This window comes from Thamnophis sirtalis, unplaced genomic scaffold, assembly GCF_051295495.1.
Source record: "Thamnophis sirtalis isolate CommonGarterSnake01/CBP01778 unplaced genomic scaffold, rThaSir2_p1.2 scaffold_2, whole genome shotgun sequence".
Lineage (NCBI taxonomy): Eukaryota > Metazoa > Chordata > Lepidosauria > Squamata > Natricidae > Thamnophis > Thamnophis sirtalis.
In genome coordinates, this window is record NW_028261382.1 from 130,602,681 (window position 1) to 130,629,456 (window position 26,776).

Here is a 26,776-nt window from a genome sequence, read left to right on the forward strand (position 1 = left end):
CCAGCTAGCAAATGTTATGATGGAAGGAAGCCAATAATTGAAACAAAGCCCTGGATCTCTGTGTCACAACTGTTTGCCATATTATTTCTCTTTAGTCTTCCAAAGTAGTGTCAAAAATGCCCTGAGCTACCCTGGTTGCCAGCTTTAAAGGAAATTCAGAGGAAGGAATGCCTTTTGGCCTTTCACTCAGACAGGTGACTTGTCTGGCTCAGCTCCTATTCACTGTCATATAGTTGTTTTATATTTGAGACGACAAGCTGCTAATATTTCCAGAGACAGGAGAGAGAAAACAGAAGACTTCAATTGACCCACACAAACAGAAAGCTTCTGGTGGACTAAGGGAATTAAGCCTTACTTCAGCCTCACTCTCTCACACAGATTTCTCTGAAGCCGTATTTCTCTAGCTGTCTACTGAGAACACAGGAAGAAATGAAATACCTAATGATTATTTAAAAGTAGCTTATGCACATGAAGTTTTCTTCCCAGATGAGAAGTGGCTTCCAGCTCTTCACTACCTATTTTGTGGAACATGAAATTACATCCATATCATATCTGCATGTAGCCAGGCACAAGTAATATGCTTTGTTTGATATGCAAATAATTACATTGGGTATGTATTTCTGATTAATTTTTATTTTGAGAGAATTTTATCACTCCTTTCCTGCTGTATGAGAAAGTGTTTCAGAAATTCCTCTCAGCTATAACATGGGGAAGTTCAAATACATGTTCAGTTACACATATAAAGACATTAATAATTATTGTGGCATCAGAGATATAAAAAAATAGGTGTACACCCCTCCCCCCCAAAGCTCTTCTGCCTTCTTGTACTAATAATATATCAGCTTCTGCACACTCTGTCTTGTGATATCTATGTACAGTAAATAGCAGTGATGGATAACTTTTTTTGCACCGAGTACAGAAAACACGCGCAAAAGAGCTGGATCCCAGAAGAGAGCAGCTGGCCAGTGTGCATGCGTGCAGCGGCCAGCTGCTCTTCCAGGTTCCGTTGCGTGCATGCACACCGGACCCTGAAAGAGCAGCTGGCAACAACGCCTGTGCCCACAGAGAGGGTTCTATGCATACCTTCTGTGCAGGTATAAAGGCATCACTTTGGTTGTTTGAAGTATGTGTTAGTTATAAAACAAATAGTTGAATTGGCAGAAAGGGATAAGTCTTTCTCTTGCTTCGGTTCAGTCCGGCTATGTTGTCCTCCTTACTATTTCCAACTTTGGCTTCCAAGTCTCCGGTAAGGTTTGGCACATTTTGCTTGCATATTTTGTTGGTTTCAGATTGAAGTTAATTACAAAATTATCAACTTGTTCTTCTTCATCACTGTTTGGAGCATAAACTTGGATAATCGCCAAATGACAGGATTCTCCATGAGGTAAAAATTGTGTTTGTTGGTCGTTAACTGTACTGTAGCCTAGTACTGTCCTTGCTATATTTTTTATGATTATGAAAAACAGCACCATTTCTTTCCTTTTTTTTGTCTTTAGTTGTAAACAGCATAATCCTCTGGCTGAACATGGCCAATTCAACAGCATTGCAATTCTCTGATGCCTAAAATGCTAATTTCATTCATTTATCTTCCATTGAGCTTTCCCATGTTTATTTCATCTTCCATCTGCATTTATATCTTTGCATCTTTAAATTGTGTTTTCTTGTATGTACACCTCAGTAGCAGGATATCCTGATTTTAATTAGCCACATCTTAAACACTATTAGTATTCCAAAAGATCTTAACATTTTTCTTCAGTAGCATACTGAGTGCCATCCAAAACAGTTGAAATGAAGCCTTTGCCATTGTTACTAAATTCACCAGCCATGTCTGGCTTCACTGCTGCTTAATATTTTAAATTTTTTAAAGATAATACTTTAATTATTAAAATATAGGAGAAAATATAGAAGGCACTAAAGGGGGGCCTGCTAACTATTTTCAATCTACTAGTTTACAGAATGTGGTCACTTGAAGAGTTTCCACCCAGCTTGAATGAGAAAAAATTGTTTTCCTACTGGAGAAGATTGTTTTCTCAGTGACTGAGATCACTGAATGGTTTCATTAGAAGAAGTCAGATAATGCTCACATTCTTTTATGCAAAGGAATGGAATCTATGCTCATTTGAAAGATGCATTATTTATTTGTTTTCTTTATTAATCATATTTGCTATTCAGAGACTCATGATAGCTCAGATTTTCTAAAGAGGTCTGATTATATCTTCTTCCACAATTAGCACTAGTTGAGAAAATTGCATAATTCATGAGGTGATGGATGTATTAATTTGTATACTTTTACTAACCCAAATAAAAGTTTCAGAGAGAAATCCCACCTCCCACCTTAATTGGACCTAAATGTTTGCAATGTTTTTTTATTATTGTTGTCAAGAAGCGTCTTTCATTAATTGTAGATACTTTGTGCTCACTATTGCACTTTTACTTTGTGATAAAACCACAAACAAACAACAGGCTCCTGCAACCAAATCAGGGGTGCTTACATTCCAATGGCCACTGTAGGGCAGTGGCTGTATGAACTGCTGCAGACCAAATCTAGTATCCAATAAGACACTCCCTTTATCTATCAGTCAGAAAATGGAGCATAAAGCAGAAATTATTTTCCATCCCCATTTTCCATTCTTCCAGGAGGTATTTCAATATTTCCAGGCTGCTACTGTCAAATAGCCTGATCATCTATTTTAAGAACTCAAGATATCATGCAAACAAAATGAGCAGCAAATGCAGACCTGGGCTACAGCTGCCAGCCAGGTGGATTGGCCCCTGTAAATTGACTTATTTTCCATGTTTAGGATACCTCATCTAAAACTGGGACTAACCCAGAAAAACCAGAATGTCTAGTCTCCTAATTATTCACACAAAACCAACAGAAATGGAAGATATGGGATTTAGTGCTCTACAACATGAGAACTGGTCTATATCTCTGTTTTTCCCATAGTGGCTTGAGGTTTTGCACAGTTGCTACAGATAGACAATTAAAGTTCTGCTCAGGTGCATCTATGGAATAGTCAAAAAGTCAAGATGGTGGTTGTAACCACGCAATCAAACCTTACCCCTTTCATATATGCATTAATATTCCATGCCCATAAAAAGGCCCATGGCTTTGATTGTGTTGCTGTGACTGCTTGCTTCTATGTTTTGATTCTTCCTTGGTGGATGATCCTGTTTCCTGTGCTACAAGAATTGAGTGCTACAGAACTTTTTCCAGACCTTCAGAGGAAAGGATGTGATAGGTTGGCTGCAATTACACTAGTCCAGCCACTTCATAAGATCAGCTGAGCCTCTACAACTCTTATGGCCATAAATTGTTTGTTCTATTTCTTGTTTGGCCAACAAAATTATATTCATTTCCCCCACCCCACTTATTTTAATTTTAGAGATTTATTTTGCCCTTCAAAACAAGTAATGAATTAGATTGTACATTTAAACATAAATACATGCATTAAATCCATAGACTTAAATATCTATCATGCCATTCCTTTTACAATGCTATGCAAAATGAAGGAAAGGAAATGAGAGGAGAGGAAAGGAAAAAGCTATTCATTAGACTTCTCCACATCTTTTTGTCCTTTTAAAGCTTCTGTGCTCTCATTCATAATATCCTTCATACATTCCCTTTTATTCTTTAGATTTCTCACTTTCTTTTTGAGAATAGCACTTAGACTTACCGTATATGTCGCTTCATATATCTTTCTTCATTATTATTATTCATTATTATTATTCATATATCTATTATAATATTATTATGAATATATATATATATATTACCCCCAAAATCTAGGTTCTCATTTTTACCCACCTCGGAAGGATGGAAGGTTGGGTCAACCTTGAGCCTGGTGAGATTTGATCTACCAAATTGCAGCAGTGAGTAGAAGTAGTCTGCAGTACTGCATTGTAAGCACTATGCCATCGCCGCTCTTATCATGTGAACCCAATTCAAACATGACTTTTCCCATCTTCTGCTTCCTCTTGACACAATCACTGTTATTTCACATATTTGTGTTGGGATTTATTCTCTCCACATAATCAAACTGCCTTAGTGTAACCCTTTTCTTAACCATCCATTTATTCTTGATCCAATCTCTACTTATGTTACTATACATACTTCTTAAGTACCTCATTATCACATTATTCAATTTATATGTCATCTAACATTCTTACCTTTCAAAATTGGGGAGAAGCACATTTTTGCACTCAGCTTTCTCCTTTCTCCTTTCCACAATCATTCATTCGTCACACAGACCATATACAACCAGTACCTTTCTCTCTTAAAATGTCCTCCTCTTATTTCCCAAAATTCTACCAAGGTGATATCATCATCATCATTCCCCTCCCCCTCTAGTTTTTAGCCACTAAAATTGTTCATTTCATGTTTTTGTCAAATACAACTACATTAATTTTCAGATCCATGCTCATCCATGCATCAGGCAATCTAACATTTGTTGCAAATTATTTAGATTCTCAGTCAATAGCACACCATCATCTGCATACAAATGTACATGAACATTCACATCCCCAGACACGCATTCACTAAACATTATTCACACTTATGTTTTATTTTTATCCTACATATGTTATCATACTCAGAATTGTTCTAAAACAAATTTATGTTATCATATGCTTTCTCCTTCTAACAACGCCTCAATTTAATTTAGTCTCAAATCATTTAATCCCCTTTATAATTTAAAATAACTGTGATTCTTCTGGAGGGCTCTAGTTCAGTCCTCTTTACCCAGTCCCAGGATATTTTAAATCTATATTTCAGAATTATTCTGTTTTATTTAATTTTAACCACCCCTTCTATCTTTAAGTACATGCTATGTATCCATCTTTTACTTTCTATGCATATTATGAAGTACCTTTCTTTCCATCCTGTTTCTTTTCAAAAATTATTCTATATCATTTTTTCTTACCCTCAACCTCTTTCAACTGTTCCTTCCTCCAAGCATCTTTTTCTCATTAGTGTGACTATGGACACCTCTGTGGCATTCTATAACATAATTCTTCACTCTTTGTTCCAAGTGCTTCTGCACTCTTGTTGCTTATATTCATGTATCATTCTTTCTTTTGAAGGATTAATCTATCATTTAATATTGCTTTCATAAAGGCTTCATATCTAATCATTCAGCAATCACGCTACTTTCACATTAATTTCTTTCACTAGTTTGTTGGTTCCATATCTATTTTTTTTTCAATTCACTTTTGGCTCTATCCAAAATGAATCTCATATCATCCTTTTTTCAGCATGGTTCTCTTATTTTTTTATCATAAAAATATTAATCAGTTTTGCTTTTTGATTAATTTCTTTGCCATCTCTGTATATGAATAAAATTATACTTATCTGAAACACATTCTTTATTTTTTTAAGCAGATACTCACTAAGTAGTCCACATTCTCCTTCATTCTTGAATGAATAGTCTCTGAATATCCAATTTATTTTGTCTTCTCTCATCTCACCCTCACCCAATTTAACAGAATAATTCCCCAGATCACATTTATTCAGAATGTTGCAGTTCTTTCTCAAAACTCATACTATTTTGTCTATTATCATCACAATAGATTTCTATTTTGATATGCATGCAGAAAAACCCACGACTCTGATTCAGATATTCGGACATCCATGTTAGCTCTTAGAATTAAATCTACACTGGCACATCTTTTCATGGATTCATAATCCAATCTTCTTTTAGCTCTATTTATTTCCTTTCTTTCTTTTAGTTTACCAACCTCAAACATATTTTTATTTCTTTAATTTCATTCAATTAATTCATAGTATCCCTCATTTATTCTTTATAATTGTAAGTTGTATTCTTGATATCAGGTTGGCCATAAATATTGATCTGAGGAGTTCTTGGTGCTCACTGAATGTGGTCATTTTCTTACAGATGTTTCATTACCTAAACTTGGTAATATCTTCAGTGCTAGTCTAGGTAACATAATCTGCAAGAAAACAACCAAGCCCAGAGAATAGCAAGGACCCTTCATTTCAATCTTGAATTACAAATATTCTCCTTTATTGGTAAATATTGATCTCTGCAGATATCTTGACTTTGGTCAATGGAGGCTTTTGGATAATTGAATCTTTCACATTATCACTTTCTGTGATAAAAGGTGTAGATTAAGTTATCAGATGTACCTGCATCATATGAAATATTCTCTGCTAACAGTAAGGACAACACCAGTCATGGGGCAATATTTCACAAACATAACTAAAATCTAGATTTACACCAAGCATACATTATTCTATACCTAGAGATCAATTTGCTAGTCAATACTGTGTTGTTAGCATTCCACCAATTTGGAGGTAATACATATTCAAAATACCTTACTTTAACATTAAAATAAAACAAATGTACTCTAATTTTTAGAGTTTATATTAAACTTTAGTTTAAACCTCAGTATTCATTAATTATTATAAAAGATCACTTCAACAAAGGTAAAATGCATTAGGTAAAAGTCAAAGTACAGAAAGACTTGATCGGTGCTTGACTCATGTTTAAATATAAGGTGAATATCACACTATTTTCTTTGCAGTAGTACGAAAATAATTTCCATGGACTTTTCAGTTAACGTGCAACCATTCAATTCCCTGGGCATCTTCCAACCAAATAGCTCATGAAGCCCAGATAAGTCTACATGTTATCACCTATCCTGGCTAAGAAAAAGGAAAATCAAGAAAAAGTATATAAGTATCAAATATAAAAACAATCAATTCATTAAAGAAAATGAATATATTGAGTTACATTGATTTTTCCTTCAAACAAGAATATTAAAATATTCTTCAAGAGATTCTGGTCTGATATCTTTTAAATGTGTGTGTGTGTGTGTGTGTGTGTGTGTGTGTGTGTGTGTGTGTATGTATGTATACAGAGTTTAATCTAAGAGATACATAAACAAATGACATCAGTGATGATTATAACATCAATCTTTTAAAGTAAAATTTAAAAAAGCCATCATTGGCCTTTGATTTTCAATGATCTAGTCTGTTTCTTCCTCTGCTTCTATTGTATTAGTTTGTTTTATTGTTGTCCTTTAAGCAACCTTTCCATATGTGTTTGCATTCCAGATGAATGTTCTGTTTTGTGAGAGACACCACAAAGGAAACAATGAGATTGAATTCTTATGAAGCATGAAATGCAGGCCACCGAAAGGTTGTATTTCTTTTAGCCTCCCATAAATGTATTTACATTGATCTTTCAGTGATTTCATTACCAAGAGCAGTCTCATAAAGTTTGAAGGTTAAGTGATCTGGCTATGCAGGGTGCTTTTAGTTTTATTCTAACCACGCTGGCAGTTTATAGCCTGTTTTCTCTTTCATTGTTGAAGAGACTGTTAGGGGTATTCATTAAGTTAATAAGGTTGGATTCAGCTGACCCTCTTTTAACAACAACAAAAAGAGAGATAAGTACAATGGCCACAAACATATGTATGTACTGGGTTCTACCTTCTTTCTAAAGCCCCCCTAAAATCTAAAATAAAAATAGGCATTCTATTGATGGGTAAGGATAAATAATTCTTCATTGTTTGTTGATTTAACAAAACCTTCAGCAATGTCAAACAGAGAGGAAAGTTAACAAGGCAAAATAGAGGCTGATTGCACAGGGATATTAAGAAAGTAAAGTTTAGGTCCATGACCATGAAATTGAAGCCCTATTTTTTCTTTATGTCTACCATGCATATTGAAAAGTGATAGGGATTTGATCATATGGTAATTTTTTTGGTACTCCATTACACAGATTTAATTTACTTAGTTTGTCAAACATGTAGGAGATAACAGGTATAAGTATAAACATTGACATGAACACAGGAAATAGGTACAAATAAATGGGGAAAATAGGACAGGGATGGTAGGCATGCTGGTGCGCTTATGCATGTCCCCTTACAGACCTCTTAGGAAAGGGGTGAGGTCCATGCTAGACAGTTTAAGTTTAAAGTTATGGGGGTTTGAAGATGTAAAGTTATGGGGGTTTGAAATTGGAGTCATGTAGTGCATTCCAGGCATTGACCACTCTGTTGCTGAAGTCATATTTTCTGCAATCAAGTTTGGAGTAGTTTAACTTGAGTTTGCATCTTTTGTTTGCTGTGTATTATTGTGGTTGAAGCTGAAGTAGTCATTGACAGATAGGATGCTGTAGCGGATAATTTTGTGTACTATGCTTAGGTCAGACCTCAATTGGCGTAGTTCTAAGTTGTCCAAGCCCGAAATTTCAAGCCTGGTGGCATGAGGTATTCTATTATGAGTAGTGGAGTAGTCTTCTCGTGAAATATCTCTGGACTCGTTCAATTGTATTAATGTCCCATATACAGTGTGGATTCCAGGCAGATGAGCTATATTTGAGAATAAGTCTGGCAAAAGTTTTGTATGCTATAGTTTGCAATATAATGTTACCAGAGAAGAAGCTTTGCAAAATTAGGTTAACAACTCTTGATGCTTTTTGGGGAATGCTGTTACAGTGAGCTCTGGGGCTTAGATCGGATGTCCCTAGTCTATCTAATGTTGTCTTCTTGCACTCATGTGTTCTCAAACTTCACATACCTGACAGTTGGGAATTTAAAAAAAATCATTTTCCAGAATGATAAGAACTTCTAAGGGATGAATAAGTTTCAAAGAAATGTCTTGTCTTTAATTCCAAATAAGTGTGTGGAATCAAGAATTCTTTTTTTTCTATATGCAGTATGTATAATGAATATGTATCTATGTTCCCATGAAAGAGTCTATTGAAGAAGAAAATAATTCCTCGTTTTTAAATGTTAATGATTCAAGTTTCTAACAAATTAAGGGCTTTAAATATTTATTACCCTGTTCAATCCCACCCTCTTTCAAAAATTCAATAATGTACATATTTATGAATCTTGTCTTTTCTGTGAAAGAAATTAGTCTAAAAAAACATTGATTACTGCAGGACCACCTACTGTCTTTGGGTTAAGTCTGGATGGAAGTGCTTTCACTGATCCTGGTATTTTAAGTTATTGAAAAACAGTCAATCAGGTGGTCACCAAAGATCCTGATATATTAGCATCAACTCTGATTTCAATCTGTTGTCTTCCAACAAGACTCTGACAGCCTCTAAGCTCTGGGAGAAGAGTTGACAGTATCACCACAGCCTAGAGTGCTGATGTGCTATTGGATATTATTGATAATACCACACCTTGAACTATTAAATGGCCTCTTTCAGCAGCTTTGTATAGAGTTTAAAAAGCAGACAAAAGACTTCTATAACCAGTGGTGGATTAAGGCTCACTGGTGCCCTAAGCACCGACAAATCTTGGTGCCCCTACTTTGTATAAATTTTCATTGATTTTTTTTCTTTCTCAGCTTTGTGGTGCTCCCTTTGGGCCTGGTGCCCTAAGCACGTGCTAAGCACGTGCTTAGTCTATTTAATGGTTAATACACCACTGTCTGTAACACCATACAAGTCAGGAGCAATCAGGCTGAGATTTTTCCACTACCAAAACATATCATAACTACTCATTAAGGAAGTATTTGAACCCTTGTAAGAAAATAACTCCAACCAACAATCCTCATAGGTGGCCCAAAAGTACCATACCATGGTTGATGGTATCAAGAACTGTTGAGGGATCTGAAAAGACAAGGGGGGGGGGACACTTCCTCCATTAGGTCCAAATGCAGGTCATCCAGGAAAATTACCAATGCTGTATCCATTCAAAAAATTGGCCTGAACATTTATATCCTTTCCCTTCAAATCCAGATTCCAAAATATTCATAATGTATACAGTTTTTTCCTCATATATTATAACCCCATAACAATTTCCACTATTAAATGTAAATATATGCACTATTAAAATAAAAGCACTATTGAAAAAGCAAAACTGACACATTAACTGGTATTAGTTAATGTGCCTGTCACATTACATACTAGGAGACTGTAAGCAGATTTTCTGTAACTCATTTTATTTTAACAAATGGAATTGTATAAATGAAATTGGTTTTAAATCGCAAAGTAGTTCAAGCTCTCCAGAATATTGCCCTTTTGTCATCAAAATATCAAGGGAATAATTATCATTCATTTTTAAGTACATTTATCTTACTTTTGTATATGCACATATTATTTAAGTTGAGAAGAGTACTATACAAAACACTGGCCATTTATGAGTCGGACTGCCCCTTAAGAAAGAACAAATCCTCTGAAGTGTTTTAAGTTTTTTCAATAACTATCTTGTCTTTGGCTTCCAATAGGATTTTGTTTCTTTTTCTCAAAATGCAACTTCTGAAGCTTCCTCTTGAAGTTCTTTGTCATATTTTTTTTAAACCAGATTTCAAAGTAGTCCTTGTTCTACACAGGGTAAAGCAAAATGCACACATGTTTGACACTGTTTCTTATGGGAATATATTCATCCAACAGCCAGTCTGTATCACATTATTGAGCAATCTCTTGACTAATTTCTTTAGTCACTGTTTCTCAAATGGTTTAGTCAACTTGTAATTGACAGCTCAGTTTAAAGGATGCAATGCTTGTCAAATTAAAGACAAAGGTAGCTGTAGTAGAGGGAGAATGCTTGGATTCTTAATAACCAATATTTCATCTCGTTTGTTTGTTAACAATTTGTGAAGTTTCAGGTGGCAGCACTGAGAATTTTCAGATTACAGAGTTCTAATCATAGGATAACTGAAAACTACCAACTGTACATATAGAAAAATGCTCTGATTCACCACCAGGTAAAAAGCTATTTTATATAACCTTTTTTGGCAAAGAGGAATGTATCTCTAAAGAAAAGTAACAGTTCAGTAATTCCCTATCTTTACTCTTCAGGCAATGATAATTGCAATGATAATTGGCAAGTAGGCAATATTAAGATCAAAAAGGTCCAGATTGCCTTCAACGTCCCTAATTTGTAGCCAAAGATGATCAAATATTACGATGATTGCAGTTTATAGCATTTAAGTCCATTGAACCAGAACTTGCCAAGTTGGGGAAGACTGGCTTATGCACACTGATGTTGCTGTTGTATTGTTGTTGTTGATGTTCTTAGTTTGATAATGAAACTTCTGTAAGAAAAGCACCAAGCTCAGAGAGCACAAAGACTCCAAGACATGCAGTTGGCACACAACAAAATTGACAAAGAGACAATTAAGGGGTCTACGTGCAGGCATACCCCATCTCTGAAAATTTGTATTATGAAGTAGTGGTTTGGGCAATCTCTTTGCATAGACCATGGAACTGACCTCACTTACGGAATGAATGTAGTCGTGCTGGTGAAAGCTTGTGTATGGTAACTTATCCATGATTTTTTGTGAGAGAGAATTCACAATCAGAAGGGTGTCTGTAGGGAATTGTCCAAAAAAGTCAAGATAGTAATTCCAATGTAAAATGACAGGCAGAGCAACACACATCACAAGTAGAATAGATAGAACTGCCAGGTTGACATATTTGATCACCCCTGTGGACACTCCTGCTTTGCAGACTAACTGAAATAAATAAACTAAACACCTGTTTCACAGCAGTATTAAAGATCTCCTTATAAAATAAATCCCACAGTATGATATTCTATTCCAGTGACATTTTTAGTATGCTGTGTGAATACTAAATTAAAAAATATTCATGATCCATGCCATTGTTCTGCTTTCAGATTCTATTATCTTCTGACACAATAGCATAATAATGATGATGAGTAAGAAATGGCACCAGCAGAGATGAAAAAGAATCCTGGTTTTGTTTCTGGATTGCCTTGGGATACCCTAACAAAACATGTCTTATCAGCCTTAAACCTCTTTGAGGTAGGAAATAAGTGTGGGCTTCTGGATTTCATATGCAAATAGCAGACAAAGCTTATCATTATAATTCTCCACTTCACCAAAATATGGTTTCTTAGAAAGGTTGTAAGTTCAGCCTGAAGCTGTGATGCATAAATTATTGAGTAGGTGTATAACACTTTGTACTTTAGCATTACTGTACATTATAGGAGAATTAAATTTCAGAGATCATCAGCAGAACAATTTGACTTAAATCTGAAGCTGGATAATGATAGTAGAGGTGTGTGTGTGTGTGTATGTGCATATATATATATATATATATATATATATATATATATATATATATATATATATATATATATATATATATATATATATATATATATATATATATATATATATATATATGTAATTAGTGTCACAACCCCTGGTATGCCCAAATATGGGAGGAAGCTAACTGCTCACTTATTTATCAGCACAAATACAACATATATATCTATATCTATATCTATATCTATATCTATATCTATCTATATCTATACATACATACACACACACACACACACACACACACACACACACACACACATGAATGATATACAATTTAGATATATGTACTGAATATAAAATCTGGCTCTGTATTGTTTATTCAATACACATTCATACTGTATTCATCTGGACTGTTCTCTCTGTCTCTCTCACTCTCTCTGTCTCTGTCTCTTCTTCCTCCTCCCTCCCCCCCTCTCCCCATGCCTTTGAATCAATGTGGACTCCTGGAGACTGGCTTAACCAATGACTGCAGTTTTCTTGGCAAGATGTCTGAAGTGTTTTGCCATTGCCTCTTTCCTAAGGATGAGAGAGAGTAACTGGGTCAAGGTTACCCAGCTGTAGCAGATCCACAACTCAGTTTCCCAGTTTCCAGTCTGATGCCCTTGTCATTGCATTAAACTGGCTCTCCTTTCTACTTTAATAAACAATTTAAAGCAATAAGACAGAAATATTGGTTTCTATAGGGACACATGCTCATACTAAGGATGACAAGGAATAAATGAATACAAATGGATACACTTTGTTCAAACTGATTTTTTTTCCAGAATGGTTTTTCATTACAAGAATATCAGTCTATATCTTGGTAAGACAAAAATATATAAAAGTGCTTGCTTCTCAGGCTTTATTGGTAAATAAAATGGAACAAGAAAATAAAAAGGTGCCATTATTACATCTCTTGGACAGTTTTTTTAGAAATGCTATAAATGGAGGCATAAATCTACCAAGTTTAGCATGTAATCCTGAAGTGAAAAAGGTCAATTTACATTGCTTTAATGAGGAATGATCTAGATTCAAACTTTGACATATCTAGCAGACATTAATAAAATATCTGCAGAGGCTGGATAAGTAGAGACTTCCTATTCACAAAATGGGTCTAGGACAATTTGCCACGGCTGTGGAAAGTGGCCATGGCAAGTTGGCCATGGCAAGTTGTCCCATTCTGTCACAAAATAGCTTGTGATACTAGCCAAGGCTAGTCCCAAGGAATCCATTCATCAGGAAGCAAACTGCTGAAGTTGTTTGCCTATTTTCATTAATCCTCCAGGATGGTCTTTAACATTCCATTTTATCTTTTAAAAAAAATCCAAACAAACAAACAACCACTTGAAAATGAACACCACCAGGTTGCAGGAAAGAGTGTATTTTCAGTAAAGATAGTGAAATGATTCTCTATTCCTTGATGCCCCCCTTTTATTGCATTTTTGAAACCCTCTTTTTTATTCTTTCTATATAAAAGATACCCTAATGAAATATTTTATACAGAAGATTCATCTAAAAATGAATATCTTAGATCAGGCCTATAGAATAATGCAGCTCTTAATGTGCTTTGCTTTAGATTGAACATCATGAAACCTCAAAGCTTCTAAATCCCATGGATTCCTCTCTGTTTTGATAGATTTCTTAGACACAATTGTCAAAAATTAAACATTTAGAATAAATCCTAAAACAATTAAAACACAAACACGATAATCTCCCCAACCCTTGGGAGAAAAAACGATCCAGAAAACCTTCATGCTACTTAAACAATTGGATTATCTGGGCTCTTTCAGTTAGGATTCAGACCTTGTTATTGCACTGCCATTGGCATATTGGTTGATCATTTCTGCAGGAACTGGGGTGGTGGAGGAGGATCTCTCTTGAATCTCTCAGTGGCCTTCAGTATGATCAATCTTCTAATTCTTATGGACCAATCTATAGAATTACAGAAACTTATCTTTGGTTTTGGATGGAACTGTACTTCCCACGAGAGTTGATGCACAATTTAGGAGTCTTTCTAGACTCCCAATTCCTACACAAAAACAGATGGTAGCTATTAATAGGAGGGGTATTTGTCCAAGTCCATTTTGTATGCTAGTTGCCAGGAGATCCTAATCAGTGTCACTCATGTTTTAGCCACCTTTCATCTGGTTTCATCAATGTCTTTTACATTGGACTGCCCATGAAAGTGATTAGGAAAACAAATCATGTTCCAGAAGGCAGCAGCATGAGTAGCCTTTCTTGGTATGTGTAACTCCTATAACTATGAATTGGCTCCTGGTGAGTTTCCTGGTGCAATTTAAGATGCCGATTATCACCTTTTAAACTGTTTATGATATGGGACCAGGTTATGGCCTGTTATAATAATTTTTGCTCATCCCATGAGCCAGGATGGATGCAGTACACATCCTTTATATTACACAAAGATGTTAATAGGATCCAAGCTGTGGGTCCTCTCTTGTCATGGTGTATGTAAAACCATACTGCTTGAAATTTAGATATCATTGTCTTTGTTGGCCTATTGTAAACACCTGGTTCTTCTCCTGGTATTTGGCTACATTGTAGGATGTGGCCATCCTCATTTTTTGTTTATATGTTGGTTGACTTGCTCTGTGCATGTGGAATGGTTTTTAAATGATTTTAATTTGTTTTCTTATTAGTGGTTTCCTATAGTTGTGTGTTGAGCAGGCATACATTTAAAGATATGTAAATAAATACATAAACCTACAGAAGGGGCATAATCCTATCCTTTCTGTATAACTTCCTCCACATAGCCCTTCTTCTATTGTTAGGTCTGGCTCCTATCCACCCTATTCTAACAAAATTGTAAACATTTTATGTCATTAGCATTTCTTATATGCTTTGGAGAGAAACCAAGGAAGTAAAATAAAATAGAAGTGATATCTTTTTCTGCATTTTCTCTTTCACACAAGAAGAAACAATATATAACTCCTTGCGCATAAAATGAAAAGAACATTATGGAATGTAGCTATTGGATTGTTATAAACCAGCATCTGGAGAGTATATTCTGCCCACTGTATAAAGAGGAGGCTATATTATTAATGAATAATGAACAATTATATTTATAATTATTATTAATAATATAGTAGGTTCTATTTTAATAAATAATTGTAATGATTGCCTAATGAATAAATGTCAAATTAATTAACAATTAATTCTTATTGAATAAACTTACTACTTGTAGTTCTTAGTATATTATGGGGTGAGATTGAGGAACAGCTAATATGAAATGGCTAAGATGTTAAATTAGGATTGTGGAACCTCAGGTACAAATCTATTCCCATTATGGGAGGTCACAATCCAATGCTGTGGCATGTTGCTGTGAAGGAAAAGTGGAGAAGGAGGTACCTTGTTTCCCCAAAAATAAGATATGGTTTTGTTTTCTTTTGACCCCCAAAATAAGCGCTTAGCCTTATTTTCGGTGAGATCTTATTATTTTTGAGGTGCAGAAGGCGGTGAGTATGATCACCTCAGGGCTGCTGTTGTGTTGCAATATTTTCAGGAAGGGCTTATTTTTTGGGGAGGGCTTATTTTAGCGCATGCACTCAAAAGCCCAATTGGGCTTATTATCCAGAGAGGTCTTATTTTCAGGGAAACAGGGTGTTCAGTATGCCACCTTGAGTTCCTGAAGGAAAGAAACACACAACTCTAAGAAATAAATAAAATAATGGATTGCCAAGCTAATTATCTTTTGAAAGAATTTACATGTATATTTACAACCATATAACTGTAGCTTGAGAGATTTTATTACCAATAAAATTTGTAGATATGAGATTATTCCTCAAAAGTTGAATCTGTGTCAACTTCCTCAACCAGATGTTTGTCAACATGTAGAACTTTAAGTCCTGTAAAATCCCCACCTCAGTCAGCTTTTTAAAAATTCTTAAATGCTAAATTGCAAAAGGTCAATAAAATTATTTATTGCTTATGAAGTATTTAGGATGGATCTAATGTAAATATGAGTGAATGGGCACCAAACCTCCCTTTATTCACATGCTCTCCAACTATTATGTTCTTTTGGATTTAAAACTGAAGCAAGGCTTACTGGGAAAAATATACTTTCTGTCTGAAACATTTCAGGGAAAAGACTCTTAATTATAGGACTCTAAGGAAATACTCCTGACCAAGCTTTATTGTTATTGTGATTGGATAATTGATAATGTGAACAACTAAGGTTTTATTAAATAATCATTTGGACTCTTTTAAAAGCAATCAATATGCTTTTTATATGTTTGAAAACGGGAAGGAGTGGCAATTTGAAAGAAGTAGAAAGCATATCTGATTTATTATAACAATATGTCAGCATATTTTTCTTTGGTGGGTGATTGCTTTGATTTTACATTGGGATAGTTTAGATTTAATTTACCAGCACTGATCAATTATTTTATTTTCTGTTGAAAAATTTTCTCAATGTCAATGAGGTGACCTGAACAGAGCATAACTGTAACTGGTGCCTTCACTTCCTGCAAGGCCTCCTGCTTTGCCTTGTTCTAAAGTGAGCTTCTCTGAGGAGAAAGAAAAAAATATGGGGGTATCCTGCTTGAGAATGGTTTGTGATCTCTGGGATACGCTTTCTGTAGTTGTTAAATTTAAATCCAGCCCCTTCATGCAATTGGAGTAGATCTGGGGTTAAACAAACATTTGATATCCATTGCTATAGCAATGTGGTCTACTATAAATCACAGTGGAAATAATGCCTATGTGGTTTAGAAGAAATGGGAAGATAAAAATGCAATCAATTTGTTGCCTTATAGATTAGAATTCAGTTATATGTAGAGCTGAAAGAAATTTCAAAATGTTTCAAAATCAATGTCATAATTTTTAAGACTTATCACATGTTATAAATATGAATTTCAGAGAGCAGCATAGGAAAACAGTAATTACATCAGCCTTGCCCATTTGATAGTTTTCTAGTGAGATTGAATTATGGTATCATACTTTTCAAATTGCTGGAGGACCCAGCTACCTGCAGAAGGTTCTTGAAATTAGATGGAAGACCCTGTGAAATTGAGTCGAGGACCTTCATTGCTCTGCCCTAAAGCACCAAATGTTTTATCAAATGACTCAAGCTTTTGAAATCTAGTTTATTTTGATTAAAAGTAAAGCACACATTTAAATCTCTCCTCTTTTCAGTACATCAGTGGATGAAAATAAAAGTGCATTTTTGTTAGAGCTTGTTTATTATATATATTAGGACAGTCTGGAAGAAAATATGAATATGCAATTAGGATCTCAAAAAATTGGAAAACAATAATACAAATGACCAAAATCAGAAACAAAATGTAACATGGCACATAAAACCTTTTTCAAATAGGAACTCCCATTTCATAACCTTAAAGGTTTCCAATAGTGAAAAATATACATGAACAAAAGATAAAAACATCACAATTTAACCAATACAGACACATTATCCCATTCTCTTTATTGCTTAATAAAAAGGTGCTGAAACAACAATGGGTTAACCTGCCTTAGAAGATCAAAAATGACTTTTTCGAAGAAGGGAATCTCATTCAACCTGGTTCTGAACATCTGTTACTGATGTTTCATGATACGAGCTTTTGAAGTAATCACAATTTTGCCCACCCAGCAAGCACTCCTGAAGAAGGTGCAAAGTAATTCTAGGTAACTGATAGCTAAATTGAGAGACTTTATAACAAATCTTTTGTTGGCAGTAAAATGTTAAGTTAGCTAAATCTGGCTCTAATTAGATGCTTCCTCCCTTTTATTTCACAAAGAAATGCCTCTAAGGATGTACAGGTCCTTTCCCTCCCACTACTTAAATATTAGGGATGTGCAAGAGTTCTTTGCACAAATTGTTCCATGGAAAATTTAGTGTTGAGATGTCCATGCCTAAACTGCAATGTAACTGTGTCTGGAATTTTGATCCATGAATTGGAGGAAATAGGGCTGTTTTGTTCTGCCTAGAAATGGTGGTTGCAGAGTGAAGGAAAGCTAAGGATATTGGTGGGTGGTGGAGGATGAATAAGCATGTGTGATATATTCCCTGGGACACTGGTGGTAATGACTGAGGGATAGAAAAAAAGGTGAGGAACAGATAGGAGTATGCTGCACTGAGTATTATGGGAGAGAAAGAAGACACATAGGACGTTACCATTCTCACTTTATCTGGGTTTTGTTTTGTCTGAAATCTGAAACTAGTGAGATGTTCTGGTTTTGGTTTAACCAAACCATGACTGACCTGAAATGGTTCAGCAGAACTTCTGGAGTATGATGGTTTGTTGCACGGATTCCAAGCAAAGCATTCCCATTTCATGGACACACATAGCTTTAACCGAAATAGCTCCAGGGGACAATATTTCCATCTTTAAGAATAATGCACCAAAACATTTTCATTCATTGGAGGATTTCATTGCAAAAGTGAGAAATCACACAGCTGGCATGGCAAACAGTTGCCCTGCATCATGAATGAGGTAAAATCTATTATAAATTCTATATCTATCTCTTTATCAGTTCATTACTCGATTTTTTCTAGAAGCACATTTTGTTTATTGTAGTAATTGCTTTTAGATGCATTAATTACAGACTTCCATCTTCATGAAAATCAACCTCCCTCTGTTTTGTCTAATCCCTAACACTCATTATCCGGTTGCCTTAGATTGAATACCACGTCTTTGCTCTTATCCCAATAGATTTTCCAAAGATTTTAATTATAATTTAACGGATTCTTCCTTATCCTTTTTCAGGAGAAAAGTCCTAGACCCACCCAACCACCATCAAGGGAAGAAAAAAGCATTAGTCATCCCTATATGAAAGAGAGGGAACAGCTGAATGTTGCTTGTAAATAGGAAAAAAAAGTTATTTCAGATTTAGATGAGTTAGATAATAAGATTTTCCCCCCTAAGAAGCCTCCCCACAGTTGAGACCAAAGAATGAAGTGTTATTAATGGAATGGGGAAAAATGGAAACTGTTGTTTGTATGAAATGCAATTAATTATCCAAGGGACAAATGGCTGCTTTTACATATAATAGCAAGAGGACGGAATAACTGGATCTATTAATCAGTAGACCTCTGGATGCCTCTCATCAGTATTCCAGGAGTCTTTTTAACTATGGTGCCCAAATTCAGAAAAGGGGCCTCTTGCAGTGATCAGTCTTTGACCAACGAGGCCAAATTATCAATACTGATTTCCGGATTGCTGCATTGGGGAGGGAAGGGAATGGGTGTGAGCAAGCACTGCGGGGCTGGCCAGACCCTGATGGCTCCTGACTGCTTGTATTAGCATATGCAGCTGTCTGATGCCCTACCCTCAGGAATAACAAAGCCCTCTTCCACCAGGTTGGAAAACAGAGCAATTTTGAATGAAAGGGAACTGTGGGCATCCAGATCAATTCTGAATGCGTCTAGGAGGACATCATCTGTGCCAAGGCTTTTGTTTCCTGGAAGCAAGTGCAGGAAAACTGATGTTTTCTTCAATCGTGCCCTGATGAGTTATGGGTGGACCAACTTAGTAAGTTAGTATTCTGAGATAACATCACTTTCCTTTTATTTTCTTAATGCTTAAGGAGGAAGGGGTGTAATTTTATTTTATTTTTAAAAGTCTGCCAAGTGTTTGGTGTTATGGTAGCCAGTGCATTTCTCAGTGCTTTCTGAGAATCACCACACCCTTTACTGCAGTATCACTTTTCTCCACGGGCTTTATTGCAGACTCAGGGAAAAATAAAAAAAATAAAGAGAAAGGGGTTGGAGGGAGGAGGGGGGGGGGAAGAGGCCGTTTCAGCCATTTGCACTTTGTAAAACTCGGCTGAATCGGAGGATTCGAGGTAGGATCTTGATCCCCATGGGGAAAGCAAAGTGGATTATTTTGACACTCCCAGGACTGCAGTCCCGATTCCTGGAGAACACTCCGGCGCACCGCAACCTTTCCCTGCTAAGATGCAAAGGGCGGGGAGCGTGCAGTCCAGGGGTGTGGCGGAGGTTTATTGAGTCTGCATGGAAAAATAAAAAAATAATAAAGGGAAGGAGGCGGGGGCGCGCCAGCTTTTGCTCTAGTCAGACAAAATAAGACCAAACTCGCGGGAGGCATTGTAATGAGTAGGCGATTGCTGTATAGAGAAGAGGAAGAGGAGGCTAATCTAAGTGACCTACTTCAGGGCACGCACACACACACACACAAACACACACCGGCATCAATGGATGCAGCAAACCATCAAGAGCATTCGGGGGGAAAAATCAGCGACGGTGCCACGGAAGACATCTAGGGGAAGGCGGAGTGTTTGCTTTCATGTCCTCCGCTCCCTTCGTTTGTCTTTCTCGCTACCCGCGGAGGGGGGGGGGGGACAGAGAAAGAAGGGAGGGGCGAGTTCCCCCGGGGCTCCTGCGAGGCGGCGGCGGCGCGCCGGCGGCGGCGGCGGCGAGATGGGTGGGGTCGGTCTGCATTGTGCTCGGCTGCCTGAACGGGTGGCGTCCAACTCTGCAGGTGCGCCCTCACCGGGAACACCCGGACTCAGCCCTAGCCTTACACAAAAGCCTGCCTGCCAACGCCGCCCCAGCCCTGTCTTTGCTGCCGAAAAACAAATGCGCTCGCGTGCACACACACACAGACACACAGCTCAAGTACCACACAAACGCACGCCTCGCTTCCACCTTCCACCCCGCCGCACAAAGGCGCTCGAAAGCAACGCGCCTACTACATTCAGGTCCCGACCTCTCTTGCAACAACCCTCGCCAAAGGAAATGTTGTCTGTCTTCATTGCATCCACGTGGCGTGCGGGTTGGCTAGGGAAAGACGACTGGCCGGCTTCCCCCCGGCACACCCGGTGCAAAAGTCGCTCGCCCTGGTTTTCTGAGCAAAGGCGGCGGAGACCCGAGCGACTGGCAGAATCGGAGGTCAGAGCGAGCAATGGGGAGCTAGAAACGAGACAGCCCCAAAGACACAATAAGTTCTCGCTCTACCTTCCCCCCCGTCTGCTGCCACAGGGGTCCTCCAGAAGAGCATTTTTCTGAAGCCCCCAAAGGGATCCTGGTTTATCCGACGTTAAATCGGAGAAAAACAGGACTAAGATTTAAGTCGGACGGCACCCAAGGAAATGATTTGGGAATTAAAAAAGATTGAAATTAAAATAATAATAATCTTCAAGTAAAGCATAGACTTAAGATCACGACTGCTTAGCCTTCTCCCGATATGGCTTTTAGAAAAACCCAGGCTAATCACAATCATAATATAATATAATAATAATGATATTTCTCCCTTTTAGAAATACAATGCAGCACCAAGGACAGCAGAAAGGGGGAAAGGCTTGAAGAGAGAGAAAGAGGCTTCAAGAAACGCTCGGTTTGCCTTACCCATTGCAGTTTTAGCCATTGTAGGTGCTACAGAAGCTCCGAGCTTGCGAAGGCAAAGAGGTCCAGCTACAGCAGTGGAGAGAGCGCGCGCGCGAGGAGACTAAGGCACTGAGTCAGCAGAGCGGGGCTGAGCACAAGAAGGAGCGAGAGGCAGGAGCCCATGAATAATTATCACCCCTCAGCCTAAGCAGATTGGCTCGAGGGGTCCCCTGACATGACTCCCGCAGAAACAGATTCTCTGAGCATTAAATATTGATCTGCCTGTGGTGCTGGAGTACAAAGTGCCAGAATGCAGTTTGAAATGGAAATTGGCTCTGGAGTGCTGTGTTCCCCCTTTACTTTCGCTTTGATAGTACATTCCATGTCAAGAGCTTAATATCCTAGCAGAAAAACCTATTGGTCTTGAAATCTCTGGCTGTTGCTAGATGTAAAACAGACACAAATGCATTCTAAGACAATTTTGTGGCACTAACAGAAATAGGAGGGAAAGTGGGACAATTTAAAGGCTATTTGTTTTCCTTTTATCCACTTTGCATAATGCTGATGCTTAATACACTATCTATATATAAGGATCTTATATAATTGTGGCTGAAATGATGGGCATGGTTTTCCATGAGTAGGGCCTACTGAGCCCAGTCATGCAAAATTTAATTAAGATTGGATATAAACTGATCACATTTTTTCTTAAAACAAGCATTCAGTGCTTTTGTCTTCTCTTTCTTGTATCACTAAAGAATGCCATAAAACAGGTTTTTGAAAAAGACATGGGGGACTTACACTTTCAGTAATTTAGATCTATAACAAAATTCAGAATAATTGCTTGGCTTAACTTTCCCATTTTGTCTGTCTGTGACAGTGACAAGTTGGTATTCTTTCATCTGGAGTACAGAGAAGTAGGCTGATTATCATCCAGCTAGACTAGCTGGGTATGAATTTGAAATATTCCTTCTTGCCCTCTCCTTTCAACATTCAGCCAATGAGGGCTTATTATAGAGAGGAGTAAGATGGTGCTGTTAGTGACGTGACCTAAATTGTCTTTTTCTTTGAGACCCATACATTTCTAATATATTATCTGATTTAACATGTTTTCCAGCTTAATAAAATAGAAAGATACTTTGCCACAACTATCTACAACGAAATACAAGACCAAAATGGGAAATCTTTCTCTTTTTGTCAAAGGACCTGGTTTGGGTTATATATTGAGAGTTGATGAAGCTGAAACCAAACAGGGCTGAAGTAACTTCAGCCTTGCTGTCCAATGTGATATTTTCATCACTTTTTTTCTGGTACTGTCTCATTTCTTCTCTTCCCTCTTGAGATAAGATTTCTTCAGAGTAAACACATCATTTCTGACCATTGAAAAGAAATGTTGGATTCATAGATGCTTCCAAATGCAAGCCTCAAAGAAATAAACTACAATTCCCAGACAAAATATGTTAGCTATGCATCCTCTTTCCTATTAAATATTGCCTCCATCTTGAGTGGATTATATTTTCAAATATAAGACCTGGATTAAATGATCCTATTATACATTACTCAAGAAGTTTTGAAGATAGGGAATCTCTATTGGGATCTTTAAAAAATTGGAATGCATGACCCTTACATTGTCTGAAGAAATTTATCATAATGTGTCCATAACTGGAAATTTGACATCCATAGATACTTCACATTTTTTTTCCTTTTTACGACCTTATACTCCTTTAATTCAGGGTAGAGTCAGAGCGACTGAATGAAACTGGCCACCCTTCCTGACATCTATGTGGAGTTCACAGCAGATATTTTATCTTTGCACCCTGCTGAACAGAAAAACCATCTGTTGCTGTCTATGACTGAATCTCAATCTTCCAATCACCTAGGCCACCATGCTGCTCAGCTATTTCACAGAAGTTGCCATAAATCTACTCACATTTAAATTTGCATGATCTAAACTAATCCTTGCTTCTACTTTTACAAACACACAGTTGGATGAGGAAAATATTTGAAAGAGCTTAGACCAGGCTTCCCAGTTTGATAGCGTTCAGATCACTAGGAGTAGAATTCACAAAGCATTAATTATTAGAATTGTAATCCCTAAACATCTGAAAGGCATTCAGTTGGATTAGGCTAACTTTGATAGTTAAGGTCCAACATTACAAGGTGATGCAGCAAGTGTCCATCACTTCAATAGGAGCTTACATCTTTGCACCCCTCTATGTTACACACAGAGTTCTCTTTGAATCAGTAGGGGAAACCCCAGTGTTGTTCATTGTAGAATATTGATGTGCAAACAGGCTTCTGGTGATAAAACCTGTTATAGTTAATAGGGGCTTTTTACTGGCAAAGCCCATTGTGGTAAAAAGAGAACAATAAGCAGGAAAGATAGGGGTTTCTATGTAGTCCATGGTGAGTAATATATAAGCTCAGTAGTAGTTTGTACTTTGTAGTTCAAAACATCTGAATGCTTCCTATCTCTAATTTAAGCAAATGGAATCAAAATTGGCTTTGAAGAATAAAATTGTTGCTACAGTGTAATGAATGTATTCTTAATGTTTATGAAAGAAATCTGAATTCATATCTTCACACATTTTGAGGCAATTTTAAAGTTACACTATAACAAGTTCCTTGGATATAAGAAAAAAAAAGAGAAGTTGCTGAGAAATTACAGTAGGATTAAAATCCAAATAGAATATTTTAAAATGGGCAATATTTCAGTTGGAATGACACCACCTTTTACTTAATTGTGATGTTGGCAAAGTAGCTCACTAAATTTTCTTTGAGTTCTTTTGTCAAATTCTGCTGCTAAAATACAAGGTAAGAATCCAATCATCAAATAAAATAGTCATAGTAATTTATTTGTAATTAGGAATTGCCATGCAGAAAGCCAGCATCCTGGAACTGTCCTTGGTACTGAAAGACCATGTATATTTTCCACCTGTTACAATGCCAATTGAACTACTTAGCTGACGTGGTTACTAACAGGAAATAAGAAAGCCTTTCTCACCCTACTAACCTAAAACTGGCAATAAAATGATGAATTGGGGTTTGAGTGTGAAATATATGTTACAGATAATTAAGAAAGCAATAGTAAATAAAAGTCTATAATGCCTATAAAACTGTAATATCATGATACAGATTCATTTGAAATAATATATTCAATTCTGGTCAACACAAAAAGAACAATGTAAAGTGGGAAAATGCAAATAAAGAAAATAAAATAATTAAGTAGTTAAACTAATTCTTTATAAGTAAAGGATACAAAAACGGAAGATTTTAAATGTGTTAATGAAGTCCTTCCACAAGATGTATTGGGTGCAGCTAGCAATGTCTTTTTTAAAAATTTAAAAATAATGACAAATAGGGAGAAATAACTGAAGTGAACAACATTCAGATGCAAGGAAAGTGAACAGGCATTCCTTCCATCCTGGAATACTAGAACTGAAGATCATCTAGTGAAGTTCTACTATGGTAGATTTAGAACAGACAAAAAGATATGTACATCTTCACCTATATAAAAAACTGCTGCCACAAAATGTAGGAATGATTGACAAATTGGATGACTTAAAAAGTATTTAAAGAGATATTGATGGAGTCATGACAATGAGTCATAATAGCAACATATAACTTTTACATCTAAAACAATATTCTGTTGAATAAAGGTTGCCAGATAAGAAGCTCCTGTCTTATAGGCTTTCCATAAAACTGTGTTTAGTTTCTGTCAGGACAAAATTCAGACCTCAATGGGACTTTTTAAATGAATCTGTGGCACTCATTAGATCTCTTTATCAGCTATTTTAAAGTTGGGTCTTATTTGGATAAATATTGCAGCTTCTCATGTTCATATGATCTGTCATTTTTATACTTATGCCTCAGGAAAATGATACCTGAAAGTGGAAAAAAGAAATAAAATACAGAAGGTAATTCTCATAGTATTTGTTTATTATCAAATTGGAAAGGTTTTTTTTTTTAAAAAAAATTCTGAATATGTTGAAACATTGGTGTTATTACTATATGTCAAGATAATACATTTGATTGTTTAATTACTGTATATATTTTGTACTTTACATGCCCTGAGTATAGCAATATAAATATGAATATTAAAAATTAGGATATTCAATTTAAAGCCTTATAAAATATGAATCCCAACAAATTTTAATGCAAGTGTATGAAGATACATGAAAACCTATAACAGTTCTTTTCCTCTGTGATTTGGAGAATGGTGGTAATGGAAAGGACAATGTGAGACAAAAGGGAGAAGGGTGTCTCTCCCTGTGGCTCTTCCATAGTTCATTAAATTTCCATATTTGAAAAGAAAATGTGGCAGGATAACAGGCCACATTATTAACTTGTCAGATAGGGAAAAAAAGCAGCTCCCTCAGGAAACAGGGAGGAGGTTGAGTAAGTGTCATAGAGATTTCCATCATCAGAAACGGTCCCAAGAAATTATATGACTATGCATCATTTCAAACCTTTAGTGTATCCATTATTTATGGGGAGTTGTTATTGGGCTGTCAATGGAGCACTCATACTGAATTTTTCTGTGTGGGGTTATGCAAATTGTAGAGGAAGAGTGAGTTAAATTTCAGAATTTGACAGGTGAATTGCCCTGTTTTATAATGTTTTCTGTCAATGATTCTTTTTAAACTTGAAGTAATACAAGTCCGTCCATCCATCCATCCATCCATCCATCCATCCATCCATCCATCCATCCATCCATCCATCCAATATTTTATAATATTTACTTCTTAACTCATTTTTTAAAAAAATATATATATTAAAATATTGTAATTCTTGAAGCTAACTCAGTCATGCCAGCTCTTTGTAATCAGAACCCAAACATCCTTCCAAAAAGTAAGGTACATTCTTAATGGCCCAGAGTTAAAGATATTCTGTATTTTGGGAGACAGAATATTTCAGAGATTGGAGCAGCTTCTCACAGGATCTGTTGATAGCCCCATCGCTCACATTTTCTCTGGGTGGGAATTTCTACCATAGCCTTCCTCAGAGAATGCACAGTGAGGATCAAATTTAACCAAAGTTGACATCCAATTTCCAAAATTTTGAGTCATATTAAATATTAGGGTTTTGAACTGGACCTGGAAGCAAATATGTTACAGCCTCAAGCCCTCACAGCTTCAGTCCCAAACTGTCTTCTGTGATCTTGCCCCATTCTTAAGAGGTCCATAAAGTCGGTGTGCATAAGTGCACCAGTGAGCCTACCATCCCTGTCCTACTGTTCCCATTTATCTGTACTTACTTCCTTTGTTCATGTTTATGTTCATACCTATACTTGCTATCTTGTACATGTTTGACAAACAATCAAAATAAATAAATAAATACATAAATAAAACAAATAAAATAAATAAATAAACAATAGAGCAATTCTGGCATTGGTGTAATATCAGAATATTAATACAAGTGAAGAAATGAGAGTTAAGATACTTTTT

The 26,776-nt window shown here is 36.4% G+C and overlaps 1 protein-coding gene across 1 annotated transcript in view; it reads right to left on the reverse strand.

Moving 5' to 3' along the window:
• STMN2 (stathmin 2) overlaps positions 1-21,482 on the reverse strand; it is a 32,982-nt gene extending 11,500 nt beyond the window's left edge. Inside the window, exon 1 of the mRNA XM_087706925.1 lies at positions 21,354-21,482. Coding sequence (XP_087563051.1) covers positions 21,354-21,372 — 19 coding nt within the window. The 5' untranslated portion in view covers positions 21,373-21,482. The remainder of the gene's footprint in view (positions 1-21,353) is intronic.
• Positions 21,483-26,776: the final 5,294 nt, after the last annotated feature.